This window comes from Corvus moneduloides, chromosome 16 (genome assembly GCF_009650955.1).
Source record: "Corvus moneduloides isolate bCorMon1 chromosome 16, bCorMon1.pri, whole genome shotgun sequence".
Taxonomy (NCBI): Eukaryota; Metazoa; Chordata; class Aves; order Passeriformes; family Corvidae; genus Corvus; species Corvus moneduloides.
The window spans coordinates 6,533,352-6,549,707 of NC_045491.1; the positions used below are offsets into that span (position 1 = coordinate 6,533,352).

Consider the following 16,356-nt stretch of genomic DNA (forward strand, 5'->3'; position numbering starts at 1 on the left):
GGAACCTGCTGTGTCTGAATGGCCTTAGCATATGTTTTGATCTGGGCTTTAGACATCCATTTCTAACACTTTGTAACAGCTAAAGCTCAGTTAAATTGGTGTGGTGACACGTGTCAGAGTCTGTGGGCAGCCTGAGACAATAACTCAGAAATGCAAATTGCCTGGTTTGCTCTCACACTGCCACTGCCTGTGGTAAAACCTGGGAGAACACTCTGCTTTCCCCTCTCTCCAGTCTGCTGTTGACCAGAAATGCTGTGAATAACCGTCCAGAAGCAGAATTTAATTTAGATTGCCACATCCCATTAATGAATTTTCCAGCTGAGAACTGTCCTGCAAAGGGACTGTGAGAAGGGGGACAGCTTCAGAGCCTGTGAGATTCCCAAGGATTTGTATATTCTTCCAGTTGTAGACTGGAAAAAAAGAAAGAAATCATCTTTCCATCTTGTATTTGAGTGTAACCAAAAGTGTTAAAGGTTGTAATAAACAGGTCAGAGGCACCTGGCGCAGCCTAATTTCAGTAATGTTTGTCCTCGCCTCATTTTCACCACACATAAAATGGAGATAATGGTTCCTCCATCTTCTGTAGAGGTCTCTGGTGTGCTGGGGGAAGCAGTTATTATTTTTCAAGAGCACTTTCTACTCCTTCTGCTTTCCAGTGGTAATAAATTGTACTTTTCAATGCTAGGAGTAAAGGATTTGTGCAGAAATAAATCAGCTTTTTTAAATTTTCCACTTTGCCTCTTTGCTGGGTTTTACATTTTATGTATTTGTATGCATAGAGAGGAACCAGAAACAACAGAGAAATTGTCAGCAGTTAAAAACATTTGTTAAAAAGCATTTTTTGTGACTGTTGTTCTCCTATATTAAAAAAACAGATTTGTTTGCAATGTGCTATTTTTTCTTGTCCTTTACATTGGCTATTGCCATCAATTATTATGAGTGGTACTTGTGATTCACTATAAAATACCAAATTTTATGTCCACCCTGCCTGTATTGAGGGAAGGTTCAACCATTTACCACTTTCAAAGTGAGTAGATAACAACGATTGGCAGAAGTTTCTCAATGTGTCTCAGAAATTTGGTCATTTTTGTCCTGCCCATGGTTGCACACCTAAAATTTGTGGCAAGACAGAATTTGGGAAATGCAGAGAAACACGTAAAAGCCCACATTTCCAGAGCATTGGGTACACGTTGGAGTTGAAGCTTGTCATCTTTTCCATGCATGTTATTTAAAATAAAATTTAAAAAGCAAACCAAACTGCCCCCCAAATCAACAACAAAACCCCACCTGAGATATGTGCATCACTGCTTGCTGGATCAGGGCTGAGTGGGAAGCGTGGAAAGCAGAAACCCAGTGCAGTTTCCATGTTTTGGGAAATAAATGGCTTTATTCAATGCATGGAATGCTCAGGAGATAAGTCTGAAGGCTCTGCCCTCTGTGTGGGACATGGGAGAAAGGGCAGGTTCTGTACCCTGGGACTATGAGCTGCTCTGCCCTCTTCACGTTGGGAACTGTGCCCTTGTCCCAGTTCCCTTCCCAGCCCCTAATTCTGGGGTGCCAGTAGATGCTTGAGTGTGAAGAGCTTTATTTGCACCCTGTAGTGGGCTCTGTTACAGAGTGGCATTAAAGCATTTTGCTGAAATACCAAGTGATCCTTTTCTTTTTCAGAAGCGCTAAGTGAAAACACATCGATTTTTATTTTCTATCAGCAACTTCAATAGCTCAAGATTATTACTATTTTTAAGAGTGATAGAGAAATGTCAAAAATGCTTCATCTGTACTTTTATTTTTATATATCACCAGGCTTTGTGTTTTTCAGGGTTTTTTTGTTTGAAGCTGCAGACTTTGGGAACAGGACACAGATTATGGTTTATTTCAAAAAGCTGCTTCTATTCCTGAGTCCTTTCAGAGATTTTGTGGTTCAGTAGGTAACACATTTTATTGTCTTAAATTACGTCTATGCCTCAACATTCTTTTGCTCCTGCATAGCCAAATGGTCTAGCACACATTAATCTCTTATCTATAATAACAGGAAAGGAAGGAGAGGAGGGAGAAGGAGCAGTTCGTGACACTCTGTAGGGTGCTGGCAGCAGCCTGCAGAGAGGCCAGCATCAGCTTTTGACACTGCACATGCTTTATTCATTCATTATTTCCTCCCACTGAAGGCAAGTGTGGATGCACTGAGTTTTCAGGACTAATCCTACAGCCAAATACCTGGAGAGAGGTCACCAAGCAGAGGGTGGCAAAACCAGGTTGGTGCTGTAGGTATTTGTGCATCCCCTCCAGGATCCAGGTGCTGGCTGCAGCCAGCTCTTCCAGCCTGCCTTCCTTTTAGCTTTGTTTTACCTGCTTGGAGTAATTTTAATCTTCTCTAGATGCATTTATGTGTGTGTATAAATGATTCATCCTTCCTCGTTCTGTGTAAGTACTTTCAGGAGATTGTGTGTGTGTAGGAGAGAAAGCGAGCGACAGGTTTTGGGTTTCAAGTGGACCCTGCAATGTTTGGTTTCTAGTTTAGCTGCTCGGACACAGCCCATCTCCATCTGGAGAACAGAATCATGTTGTTAAGGGTTATTTTGGGGGCAAGTCTGAATAAAATGGGTTAATTAAGTCAAAACAATGTTGTTGTGTTCTGCCTAATGACATGTTGCCAATTTATTCCGAGCTGACAACCCAAGGACGTTTTGGGAAGTGACAGAATGTTTCTAAACCTAGGGGTGAATTGATTTCTTTTAAAAACAAAATGAAATAGATGTTACTTGTATCTCAACAATATAGAAATTCATGTCTCAGACAATGGTGCATTTTCTAATGTACCACTTTATCTTTCATTTATTCCCCCTAATTTTCCTTATTAATTGTAATTCGGTTGTGACATCTGAGTGTCATAATGATGAAAATTTTAAGTAAGGAGCAGCATGAAATGTGAAGCTTTGAATGAGCTGGGAGTCAAGGAGCACCCTGTGGAAATAAGCTTATGGTTTTTATCACAGCAGAGAGTCCCTGGCATATTCAGGGGAGGCTGTTTACCATCCACACAGCCAAAAACTGTGGCCAGCCCTCTTCTGAGAGGGCAGGAAGTCAATGCAAGATTGAGAAGACATCACACTCTTCAACTCTTCTCTTGGCAGGGCACAGCAGATAGGAGGTTCTAAGTACATTCTTGCAAAGAGCATTTGTACAGGCCAAGCAAGGTACAGCTAACAGTTTGTTTTTAACAATACTGGCACTACCCAGACTGCAGAAATACCAACAAAGAGCCTGGAGTAATAACTTTCCTTTAGATTTCTTTTTACAGGACTTGCAGCATTCTCTGAGCAGCATTTACGTACTGGGTATAAATAGGCAGCTACAAAACCCCATCCACATCCCAGAAAAGAGAGAGGTTGGTTTATTCTCACTTCAGAAAATTAAATGCTTATCCATCTGTGGAATTATTTTTGAATGGATAAGTTTGTAGACTTTCTTTAGCTGGGTTATTGTTTGCTCTTTTGGAACATTTTTTACTTTCACAGTTGTTTTGTTCTTGAGACGCAGGAAATGCAGCAATGTGTATTTTTCTCCCTGCTGAGGTCTGAAGCAACCTTATATTATAAAATAACCAGAGATTGATAATCACAAAGACTGCAAAGAGGAAGCTGCACTTTATTTAGAAAAAAAACCTGTGCTAGAAAGGGGAAACAAAATTCTTTCTTTTGTTAGAAAAATAGATCTTTGGATTCTGAGCTCTGCTCTGTACATGGTTTTGTCTTGGTATTTTTTTTTTTTTACACTACCCTAAATATTATAAATGAAATTTTATTTGGTTCTGAATGTCCATGACCTGAACAACTCCACTTCTATTAAGGATTGTCTCCCTTTGTAGAAGACAGTGGAGAAGTAGCATGATATGGTCAGGGGGATGGAGAACTTTAGACCATATGGAGTGGACCTGAGGCCCCCGATAACCTATTTCTCAAAATATTATTCTGACAAGTCATTCCATATGTTTGGTTGAGTTAGCTGCTGCAAGAAGGCTGTGGGGTATCTTCTTGTTTTTCTGATCTGTTCTCTTTATGTAAAGACTTGGAAATAGCAGACCTTTGGGAGCAAGGTAGCAATCTGGATCCCAAAACATGTTTGTCAGATGTGTGTGTGTGCAAATATATAAAAATAGAATGCAGCAAGAGTTGACCTTGAGCTTAAAATGCTGCTCATCTTGGTTTGAAGAGTTGAGTTCAGCAAGGAAAACCAAGAATGCCTTTTTATTTCAGTGTCACTCTCTCTGTAGAAGGGCTCTCCTTTAAGCCATCATGAACTGTTCCCAGCCTGTGGTATCTGGGATCTGAGGATAGGCTAAATTAGGTTAAATAGGTTCAGTTTGGTAGGGTGTTTTATTTCTTTTAAAGTTCAAATGATGTTTATGTGTGGCAAGTTTTAATCTCAATTCTTAGAGTGGTTTTTCTGGAGAAAGCTTTGACCAACACTTGGCTTATCCTCCACCTGCAACAATGGACTTGGCATGGCTTTGGCTGAGTGTCCCTCATGGACATGGGAATGGGGCCCAGCTGGTGGCCTGGACACATTCCCCAAATAGCTGTGAGAAAAAACCCCTCCTTTTGTTGTGAAGGGCAGATAAACCATGGAACTACTTCCAGGTTTGTCTTTTTCTTCTTCTCTGAAAGGGCAGGTTTAAAGTCTTTACACCTTTAGGAAGATCCCAGGTTTTTGAACAGCAGGTATGGGAGATACCCAGGCCTAGGGAAACCTCAAAAATCCAATAGTATTTATATTTAGTATTTATAATTTCCATGTGTTTACCAGGTATCTAATAGCCAAGTCTGAGTTGATGCTAGGAGACTCCAACTCTTTTTAAACTTGGAGCCTAACTGAAATTCAGTGTTAATTTTAGCTTTATCGATCTGTGTTTGACAGATGTCTTTTCTGACTCTTTTAAACTATCACCCTTTTTTAAACTAACAAAGGAGAGATTTAGATTATATAGGAAGTTAGGAAGAAATTCCTCCCTTTGAGGGTGGGCAGGCCCTGGCACAGGGTGCCCAGAGAAGCTGTGGCTGCCCCTGGATCCCTGGAAGTGTCCAAGGCCAGGCTGGACGGGGTTTGGAGCAACCTGGGATAGTGGAAGGTGGCCCGGAACTGGATGAGTTTTAAGGTCCCTTCCAACCCAAACCATTCTGGGATTCTGTGATCAGTCTGTGTATACAAGTCTCTGCTTCCCATGTGATGCACCACAGTATCAGGTTCATTTCAAAAACTGCTGCAAAGAAATAGATCTTGGGAAGTCACATGTTATCAATTGTACATATCTGCTTTATGCTCTACAGAGCATATTTAATCTTCAGTCTTCCCTCTGAAAATAGTGCTTCCATTATTGTTGTCATAAAATAAATTGTTGAAGGCATTTCTTAAAGAATTTCCCCCAAAGTCACTGCAAATGCTTTTCTTTATTTAAGTCCAGTGAAGGATAAGATTTTTTTTTTTGTTACCACCCTTTCATTTCTAAGTAAGAGGAAGAGCTTCAGCTTCTTACAAGTAGAAGAAAAAGCAGCTAGATTGTCAATTGTGTGATTTTATTTGTGCCAAAGTAAGGAGTTAAGAAATGGATTTATGAAAAAAACAACTTGCATGAAGCCATATGCAAAGATATATTTGTAAATAGAAGGCAGCATTTTATTACCTCTCATTTTTCTCTCTTTCCTGCTCCTTGACATTAAACCAGGATCTGCTGGTGAGAATGGCAGCCCCTGAAATGGCAGCAGCTCTTGATCCCTGTGACACAGCCATGTCTCCAACTCTGCTTTCCTCCTTCATTTCTTCTCTCAGCTCATCTCACACTGAACTTGCATTTCTGGACATGATTATTAAGTGACAGTTTTGGTTTATTTACCATCCGGCCATTGATGTGTGGTTTATTAACCTAGATTTCTCATTATTAAGAAAGCAAATGGTAAATATCCAGGTATGTGAAGCACCAAAGCTGTAAGACCTTAAAAGTTTGGGTTTTGTCCTCAGGAGAAAGTGAGTCTTACCTTGTGCTGCAGAAACCCCTGCAACCACTGCCAGGCCTATCAAACCTGTTTGCTCCTGCCAAATGAGTGTCTGTTTATGGGTAAAAGGATGCTTCTCGTGCCGTGCACTAAAGTACATCGTAAAAATATACAGCCTCTTAAAAGTAATTCCCGCTAATGAGTTATTTTTAAGTCTTCTTAAACACTGGCATGTTTTGGGAGAGATCTGAGGTTGTTCAGCCTGGAGAGGAGAAGATGCTGGAGAGACATTGGAGCATCTTCCAGTGCCTAAAGGGGCTCCAAGAGAGCTGAAAAGGGGCTTTGGACAAGGACCTGGAGCAACAGGACAAGGGGGAATGGCTCTAAACTGCCAGAGGTCAGGGTTAGATGGGATATTGGGGAGAAATCCTTCCCTGTGGGGGTGAGGAGGCCCTGGCACAGGCTGCCCACAGAAGCTTGCCCCATCCCTGGAAGTGTCCAGGGCCAGGTTGGACAGGGCTTGGAGCACCCTGGGATAGTGGAAGGTGTCCCTGCCCATGGCACAGGGTGGAATGAGATGGGCTTTAAGGTCTCTCCTCACCCAAACCATTCTGGAATTCCGTGATTCCATGGGAAGCCAAAGGCTGTGGGTCCTGGCTGCAGTGCAGCTGCTCTGCCTTTTGCCTCCTGCATCCCTTTGAAGATGACTCTGAGGCTAATAGATTCCACTGCCAGACCATGGATATTTTTCCCCCTTTTAACTGCTGTTGAATAAGATTACACACTCTATCCACTTATATAGCCGGTATTAAAGCTATCTGGTGAATTGGAAAGCCACCTGAGTGTTCTTTAGCTGGAATAGCTTGAGGCTATATATTTTTTCATGTTAAAAGCTCTAATGATGTGCTGGATGATAAGTTTCCAGGCAGAAAGAAGCCCCTCACTGTGCATGGGGGAAGGTCAGGTCAGTGACAGAGACTGAACTTCCAAATTGCTCTTTTTGCATGAGGAGTTGTGAGAAGGGAATTTCAGAGTATTTGAGCAGAAATTTGGTCTGCTTTTGAATTTAGCTGCTGATTCACACGGAGCTGTGTAACTAAGCAGTGGTTTAATTTCCTTAAAACTACATGGGACAATGCTAGAAATCTATTTCTGATGTAGTCCTATAATAAAAAGTGGGTCTGTAAACCTCAGGAAGTAGAAAAGAGAGGGATTCACCCCCCGAACAGCAGTTGCTGGGTCACCTACACTTAATGGCCCATAGAAAGAAAGGAAAACTAAGAAAATCCACATTTCCCACTCCTGTCCCTGTCTTCAGAGCAGAACTGGTGGAAGACAGGATGGAGAGACTTTGTCACCATGGACCATCCTGGCCTTGCTGCCTCTCCTGGGACACTTTGTTGGTTACAGAAATACATTTTTCCATCTTTCAATCAACTGTATTTAGGCCCCAGCCTCCCATTGTGCCCAGGAGTAGACCCTAGGAACTCTCTATAAGGTTTTAGACCTTTTCAACCTGTATTTTAGACTCAGTTTTATCCAATAAAATATATAAATCTCCTCTTTACTGGAGTATCTACACACAAAGGGGTATAAATCGTCTTGTGGCTAGAGCTGAGTTCTCCATTAATCTTTCCCTAGGGCTGCAACTAACAGCACTTGCAGCCTGTGTGCAAGTCCTTACAAAGGGGGGAAAAAAAGCTGTTTGAAACGTGGCTGTTGTTTGTTTGAACATTTGGAGACATTTATAGTGTGATGCTGGCTTGTTTTTTTTACCTTTGCTCCTCATCTTTTGTTTGTGTGTTTTTCAGTGAATCCTTCCAGGCAAGAAAAGTTTTGCTTGTTTAACTTAGTAAAATGAAGATTGTGAAAGGATAGGATTGTGTTCTGTAAATGCTTTAGGATGTAAACATCACAGAGAGAGAGCAGCTCTTCAAGCTAAAGGACAGCTCTGGCAGGAGAGCTAATGGAGTACATTGGCTGTTTAAGCTGGAAATTAGGAGTGTTTGTAACAGATTGAACAGAGAAGCTTTAGGAAGCTTTCCAACCAAAAAAGGATCTGGTCTGGCTAAATCACACACTTTTATGGGTTAATTTCTGTGGGTAACTTAGTTTTTCAAAGTTAAATGCACCAGAAGTATCATTATGACATATTCAGACAACCACACGGCCCAGGAGAGGTGGATGGAAAAGGAAGGAGGGGAAGGTTCTCAGCCTTTATGGGCAATTCAGGCAAAATGAATTTATTGCAAGGCTTCCTCAACAGGTGCTGATGCAATCTCTTCTAATTGCTCCTTTACCATATCCCTCCTCATACTCTGGATCTTTAACTTGTGACCTACTTGCTGTATATTGTTCTGAGTTTTATTATTTTATTTTTTTTTTTTTTTAATTTTGCTTGCAGTGGAAATGCATCCTGTTCTATGTTTGTTCTGATGTGGACAGAGCTTAGTCACAGTGACAAGAGTGTAAATAAATACAACCAACCTAGATCATTCACTTGTTTTGCTTGAGTTTTGTAAATCTTTTTCATATCTGGTGTTTTATTCATATGTTGTGATGTCTGATGTCTGGTTCAAGACGAGGGCTGGATATATAAGATTTCACTTACTGTGATTAAATCAAACAACTAGGCTGTTTCTTCCCTATAAATTTGATCCACAAAATTAAGTTTTTATGTTGCTCCTTATTTACTTTTGTAAGTCTACAGTCTAGTTTCTCAAAAGTAAATTATGTTACTACTCACATGTTTGAGGAGTCTTAAGACATCCTTGGGTACTGAAAAGTCATAATTCTTCATACACCAGCTCTTCACCATTAGTTTGCTAATTATTTTATAAATGTGTAATGTTGACTCAAAAAAAATCCATCTGGAGTTTTTATGTTCTTCATCCAACTAAACAAATGTGACCAAGAAGCATCGCAGGAAAGTCTCTGTTATTTTTCTTTAGGTCTAGAAATCTGAGCAGAGACCTGTGCAGTGACAGCAGCATCATATTTCCCTTTCCTTGAAAATAAATAGTCCTTGCTAGAATCAAAGTGGGAAACTGAAATAGTAACTTTGATTATCTTAATGTGCTTTTATTTTATCAGCTCTTAATAATCACTCTAATAAGCAGAGAACCAATAGACATGGGTTGGGACAGAGGTTTATGATTGAGAACAGACTTTCTTTTCATTATTTGCATAATGTTTCTCTCTGGTACCTGCAGGTGGTTGTCAGCATTTGCTTTTCTGTTGATCGAGCTCCAATTCCTGTTGTGCATCTTTTGCTCTGAAGGGGAAGAGAAATTAATCTATTATTGATCAGGATCCAATTCCTGTTGTGTGTCTTGTACTGGAGAGGGAAAGGGGCATTAATCCACTCTGGGTTCATAATTCAAACCATCTGCAGGCTGTACCTGGGAACGGGGAGTGTGTTCCATTAGGCAGTTTGTATTTGTAACGTCTTTTTTTTCCCCCCCTCTCTCTCCCTCGAGCAATCTTGAGATACCCTGTGATTGTCATTTCTCCTCTTTTCTCATATTCTGTGTCACAGGCAGAGATTGCACATTCCTGATGCCATAATGTTGTGCTATATGTAATATTTTTGCTATTTGTGTTGGCCTCTTATCTCCTATCCTGCTTTGTTCTAATAGAGGTGTCCATAATTTGATAAAATGAAGCTTTGCGTGTATCCTGCATAGTAATTACCAAGGCATTTCTGCATCCAGTGCAAGCCTGGAAGTCTGTGGGAAGTTTATGGTGAAAGTTTTCTACCAATTTTCTCCCAGGATAATTTATAAATGGTTTCAAAGTTCTGTTTAAGTACTCAATTTTTTATTAGCTTGAGGGCAGAAGGTGATCTCTTCCATGAAGCATTTTTCTTGCATAGACAAATTTCATAATATGAAGAAGTAAATTTATTTTTGGGTACTGATTCCTGTGGGGGATCCCTTCTTCCCTGCAAGCTGGACATTGAGCAGTAATTGCAGTAATTTACAGTGAGGGTAGGGATGAGGAGCAGCCAACCTCACATTCCAGGCTCTGGATTATTTGGATAATCCTCCCCCTTCCTCCTGCTCGTGGTCACCTTGTTTGGATTAAGCTTCTTCAGAGGGTTGGGACCTATAAACCAGCCTCAAAACTAAACCTTATCGTTGTGCTCAAGCCTGAACTCAAACTATTACTTCTTTTCAGGAGAGAAACACTTTCTCTCAGTTTCTGTTGAGGCTGGCTTACCTCATAACTCTGGCACATGAATTTGAGCACCCGTTGAAGTAACACACTTAATATTCTGCACTGCAAATACAGGCATAGATAAACTTTGCATGTCATAATGTAAAATCTGGGGAAGAACTTAATGTTTATGCATTTCTGAAGGGGAAGGAACCTACTGTATCTCCAGCCACCCGGCCTGGGTGAGATTTCAGTTCTGTTGGGAAAATTAAGCACTGAAGTGGCTTTGATAAAGTCTGTGATCTTTATAAACTGTAAATGACAATATTTAAAGTTCCCTGTACCTTATGTGTCAATACATGTACAGAGATAAAAACACTGTCTTTCCAGAGATGATAGGGCAGTGTACATAATTATTGTATTTAAATAACAAATTAAAATTCTACAGCTCATCGGTACTTAAAAAAATTCAGTGTTACAGAGGCCTTGGGTGGGTTTCATTCCTGGTCAGGCAGGAGGAGGGAGGGGGAAGTTCAGCAGGCTCAGAGATGTGTGGCCATACACAGCCACAGGTGATAAAAACAAATAGACCATGCAAAAGTTGTTCATTCTTTCTTCTTCTCTCAGTTTATCTCTGCTTTGTGGGGGATTGCCAGATTCCTGAATTCCACAGTCTGGAGAGGAGTTTATGTTCAAAGGGATGGAAAAAACCTCAGATCATCTCTTTCCATTTTCTCTTGCCTCATTTTTTTTTCTTTTTTTGGCTCTTAAAAAAAAATAACCAAACAAAAGTTTAATATGGAAAACATTATATCAATGCCAATTTACCTTAATATCTTGGGCTGTGAATGGCAGCAGTTCACCAACTGCTTCACGAGCAGCTGGGATGGCAACCACTGGAGGACTGGAAGAAAAACTCCCTCCTGTCCTGAGTCCAGGCCTTTGGTGTTCGCACAGTCCTGCCTCAAAGACTGTTTGGGGTCAGTCCTGAAAGCCCTGCAGGTACTGAGCCCTTGTAGATCCTGGTAATGGCTCAGACAGTGATAAATGAGAAATTTCAGAAGCAAAGGGGAGATTGGAAACACTGGGGGTGCAGTGGCTAAAATGGATAGAAAGGAAAATAAAGCAGCGTGAGCTCTCTTTTGGAGAACAGACCCTGTTGGATTAGGACTCTGCCTGTGGCAGTCCTTCTGTCCAGTCATCTATTAAGGGATAAAATCAGATTAAGAGCACATCCCTTAAGTGTTTTTCAGTGTCACTCAGCCTTGTCTCTGCAGCTTCCCACAGGTTCCACCCAGATTTACTACGTGTAATAGTGAGGCATCCCCTGGCTGCAGCTCTGGGGTCAGTGTTTTTCCCTAATGTTGCTTTGCTTTTTTAGCTGGGAGGAGGGTTCAGAAAGCAGTTGAAAAGGAAAGAAAGCCTTTTCTTTCCAAAAAGATAGAATACAGCTGGGAATGGTGGTTCCCTATTAGTGGATTCATCCTACTGTAGCTCTGTTCCCGTGTGCATTTGTATTGCTCCCCCATTTCAGTGTCCTTAATAAATATTTTCTTCAGAGAAGCTGAAGTTCAATCATTCAATTAAAGGATACGTTGGAAGTTGAGCAGTTCTTAGATAGTGTGAAATGTGTAGAGGTCCATGGGATGGAAAAGGGAGGGAAATGGCCACAGATGGGAGCAGAGAAGCTGAGGGGGGGAGGAGGAAAAGAAGAGGTGATGAAAAGCCAGAAACAGCAGAATACTAGAAAGCTCAGGCAACAAAAAGTCTGATGAAGTAAAAAAAGGAACAGTGAAAAGGAGAAAAATTCAATTGTTTTTGACAAAGGCATTTTTAAAGAAAGTGTCTGTTTACTAACAATGACATTCTGCATTGGATTTTCGTGTAGCATCAGTCAAGTAAAATCACATCTGTGAGGTGCATGAGGAGGCAGGAGAAGGATGGAGTGGCTTTATTGACAGGCAGGATGAGAAACTTGGGAAGTCTGGGTAGCTGTTCATTATCTGATTGTTTGAAATAACTCTCTGCCTTCCCCAGCCTGATGGAAAGCTGATCTGCCACATCCCATCATCCAAACAAAATCCCAATGTTGCTTATCTCCAGTGTTGCTGCTCTGACACTCCAGCCTGTGGATTTCTTATAAATGGGTGAAGTTTTGAAAGGATGAGGCAGGCACAGGTCCCAAGTTACAGCCCTGTTGAGATTTTTACTCTAAATAAAAACTAAGATCCTCCTTTGGTGTTGCAATTAGCCATAAACCAAAGCTGCAAACTGTCCTCTGCAAAGGGAGCCCTGGGAATGTCCCTGTGGAGTTTGATTTGGCAGGATTGGGGTCAGAGTGAGTTATGGGAAGGGATTTCTTAGTGCTGCAAAGGGAAAATTAAACTGGTTTTGAATATGAAATAGGAATATTCGTGCTCCCTCCATAGTGTTTAGGTAATACTTGGAAATTTGGTTGCTTTCTGTATATGTTTGTTATGTCCATAGCTGACCTTTGCAAGTGGATTCCTGGGAATCCAAGTTCTGACCATTTTCATGAGCCCTCTGTCTCACATCAGTATCAGTTCACTCACAGCCTTTAGCAGCAGCCTACTTTTAACAGATTTGTTTCAGGGATGGTACAAATAAAAAATAAACACATGCTTTGTTTAGATTCTTGTTACAGTCAGTAAGAAAGTGCAAGAAATCACCCTTTTCCTGGCTGCAGGAGGGGGAATGTGCACATTTATTTCCTTTCTTATCTGCTGGGTGCACACAGGGCCACTCATGTGGGGTGATGGGGGTGAAGACAAAGCTGACTTCTCCTCTTTGTCTGGTTTTGGTGGGGAGCTGATAAGTCAAACACGTAGTTTTCCTCTCTTCCAGATGGAGATAAGGAATGATTACTGCCAAATTAGTCACTGGCTTGTTGATCTTTCAGCATTCACTGTTGTAAACCTTCACCTTGGGCAGAAGTGGTGGGGAACAGTGATGCTGAGGTTATTTCTTCTCATCAGTAACAAGCTTCTAATCTGATCAGCTCTTGTTTTCTGGTGTTTTGTTTGGTTTTTTTAATTACTATCTGGAAAATTTCTGCCATGAATACCTATATGGAAATCTTAGAAAATAGATTTGCTACCTGATGGCATCGTATTTCCAGGACTGTTGACGAGGAGGTGTAAAATCCACTAACAGCTTGTGTTTTGAGATCTCGTGTGTGTTGCATAGAGATGCTGTGTCAGGTTGACAGAGCATAATTAGGGGAACAAATAAATGTGTGCTTACACTTTAAGTACTATTCTTGAATACTTGAATTTATTCAGAAGTGTGGGTGGTATTCTTAAAATTTTAAAAGGATGCTCCACGCTTCCATCTCCTGTACTACACTAGCTGCTGTCAATTAGAAAAACATCAAAAGGTAAAAGATTTGTCAGAGAGAAGTCTGCTAACCTTGTGAACTTTCTGAGCCCCATCACCAAAGCTTTTGTCTTTCCAGAAAGTGAAATCCAATGTCAAGTGGTTTTGGCATGCTGAGTATGATCTAAGCAAAGAATCTGTTTATTTTCTGTTCTTTAGGGAATTACTTCAAATTTTAGGGTTCATACCTTGCATTTCTCAATTTCCCATTCTGCTTAATGGGCATGGAGTAGCCTCTTGTGCAGAAAACATTTGATGAACTGGCTTGCTTTTCCATCAGTTTCATTTTATTTTCATTACTTTTCCCTGTAATTTATTTATTGGTTTCTGTATCTTTGAAAATTTTATTACTCTGTTATTCAAGCTAAAAAATTGCTAATTTTTCTTTCCCAAATGAGTTGCTTGAAGCAAAGTACCTATGAATACATGGGTATTTTAATTCACTTACTAAATGCATACAGAGAAAATTTACAGGCTGCCTTTTTACGATTTTTTAAGTGTCTGCTGACTGTTGCATAAGCTAAATTATTTACAGTATGAAGCCTCACAAAAGAGTAACATATTTGGGTTATTTACTTTCCTGATAAGAAAAGGGGATTGAAGTTGCTGTGATATGCTGCTTTGTTAATTTTATATTTGTTCCCCAGTGTGTAAAATTCTTTTTAAAGAACTAACATGAGTATTGGCAGACTCTTTTGAAATGGTATGGAAGGGGTAAGATTAAACAAAACATGAAAAGGTCTTAAAAATATAAGTCAGCAAGTGTTTGATAAAAATAAAAGTGCTCAACAATAGAAAACCTTTAGGATGCTTAATTTATTTGCTCTGTCTTTGAGAATATTCCCAGATGGAGGGCAGGGGCCAGTTCTTGGGAGCTGTGGGGTTTGGAGCAATGCAGGGAGCACCAACAGGAATGGCCCCGCTGGAGATGCAAACCCGTGGTGAGGCTGAAGGGTGACGTTTGCAGCGGTGCCTGGAACGGGGCATCCTCACTGTCACAGTCCTGGCTGTCACAGGAGCCTCACCAGGTGTGTCTGTGCCCCTGCAGGTGCCACCAGCCCCTCGGACACCGCGGCTCCTGCCATCGTCGTCCGCCCGCGCAACACCAGCGTGGTGTCGGGGAGCAGCGAGGCCACCCTGGAGTGCGTGGCCAACGCCAGGTATGGGAACACCTCCCCAGCTCTCAGTGTGACTCTCTGTCTATTCCAAAGAAGGACAAACGGTTTTATTTTCATTTTTTTTATTATTAATTTGGAGATTGAAGCAGGATACTTGCTCTTCAGAGCAACCTTATGAATGATCTTGTTTGTCCAATATTACTGAATTAAACCTATTGATTTTTCTGGCCAAATGAGGATGCAGGCAGGAGTGCTTTCCTGCCTTGTCCTCACATGAAAAGGAAAAGAAGTGCTGTTCAAGCAGCAGGCATTATCTTAAGGAAAAAATTATGGGGAGGGTTAATAATATTTCAGCTGTTGCCTATCAACAACAGAGGTGACACTGTTGAACAGTTGATGCTTCCTAGTAAATAAACATAGTGAGGATCTTCTATGAAGTCATTTCTTTCAGGCACTCTCAATTTGCAGTGATTATTGCTCAACTGTTCATAATGCACTGTAATATAGAATTCACAGCATTCCTCCTATGTTTCCATCTAATCTGGCCTTGAATAGCTTTGAATTTCAGTGGAAGTGAATAGTTGAAGTCCTCGGGTGATAAGACCGACTGATTTACTTTCCCCTCTGAGGGCAGAGATGTTCTTGATATGATTAATATTGTTTTGGTAATTGAGTTGTAATGAAAGCACTTCCCATGCAGCTGATTCCCATAGCAGTATTTACTCTTTTTGCTTGGAGAAATCAAATTATTAGCACTTAAGTTCTGTTGCTGTATCAATTAGCTGTACTTGCATAATGCCACTTGAGTAGTCTGTAGTCCTTGATGTGCAGAAGTTATATATGCATTTACTTTCTACCAGTGTGTTTTGGGGATAGAGGAAGACTTAAAGAAGTTTTATAATCTGTAATACGATATTCCTCATGTGTATAAATATATATATATATACACACACAGATTATGCTGTAATATATATGTGGTTTACGATTTTATTCTTGTGTTTTTTGGCAGACCTCTTGAGAGGCTGAGTGTGACCTGGAAGAGGAATGGAATCAAGATCACCAGTGGCATCAGCAGCTTTGGGAGACGCCTCACTATCACCAACCCAACCTCTGCTGATGTGGGGATGTACTTCTGTGAAGCCAAACTCAGAGAGAGCACAGAGGAACCAGCAAGAGCAAAAGCTTTCCTTTCTATATTGGGTAATTCTCAAGGCAATGTGTTTTTTAGTAAAAAAGGCTCTAGGCTGAGATCTAATAGGAAATAAAATTGATATCTTAATATTTCATTGACCTTGCATTTGAACCTTTCTTCAGAGAACAGAACAAAGGAGGTGAAGGAGGGTTATCTTCCAAATTAATTCAGCTGTTCTTCCCCGCTAATATAAATTCATCAAATAGATTTTTTTAAACACTGCTGTAATTGTGAATCCCCTCTGAAACTATACATTTAATGGGAATTTTGAGAAATACAGTACTAAAATCCTTAATGGACAGCTTCCCTATCCTGGCTTTTAGGTGCATTAAATCCTGATTAACTCCTGGCTTGCTTACATCTAGTTTTCATATGTCAAGTGCCTGTATTTTTGAAAGAAGGCTTTTAGGAGCACTCCTGTGCCTCGTGTGCTGCAAGTGCCAGTCAGAGGCCAGGGACGTTCTGCAGGCACAGAGCACTGCTGAGGCAACAGGACGGGGAAGGA

At 40.8% G+C, this 16,356-nt stretch overlaps 1 protein-coding gene across 7 annotated transcripts in view; it reads left to right on the top strand.

Moving 5' to 3' along the window:
• The window catches only part of SDK1 (sidekick cell adhesion molecule 1), a 388,222-nt gene that overhangs the window by 219,044 nt on the left and 152,822 nt on the right, over positions 1-16,356 (top strand). For all 7 annotated transcript variants that reach the window (XM_032125651.1, XM_032125653.1, XM_032125655.1 and 4 more), the window contains 2 exons: positions 14,590-14,701; positions 15,669-15,859. In XM_032125651.1, coding sequence (XP_031981542.1) covers positions 14,590-14,701; positions 15,669-15,859 — 303 coding nt within the window. The remainder of the gene's footprint in view (positions 1-14,589; positions 14,702-15,668; positions 15,860-16,356) is intronic.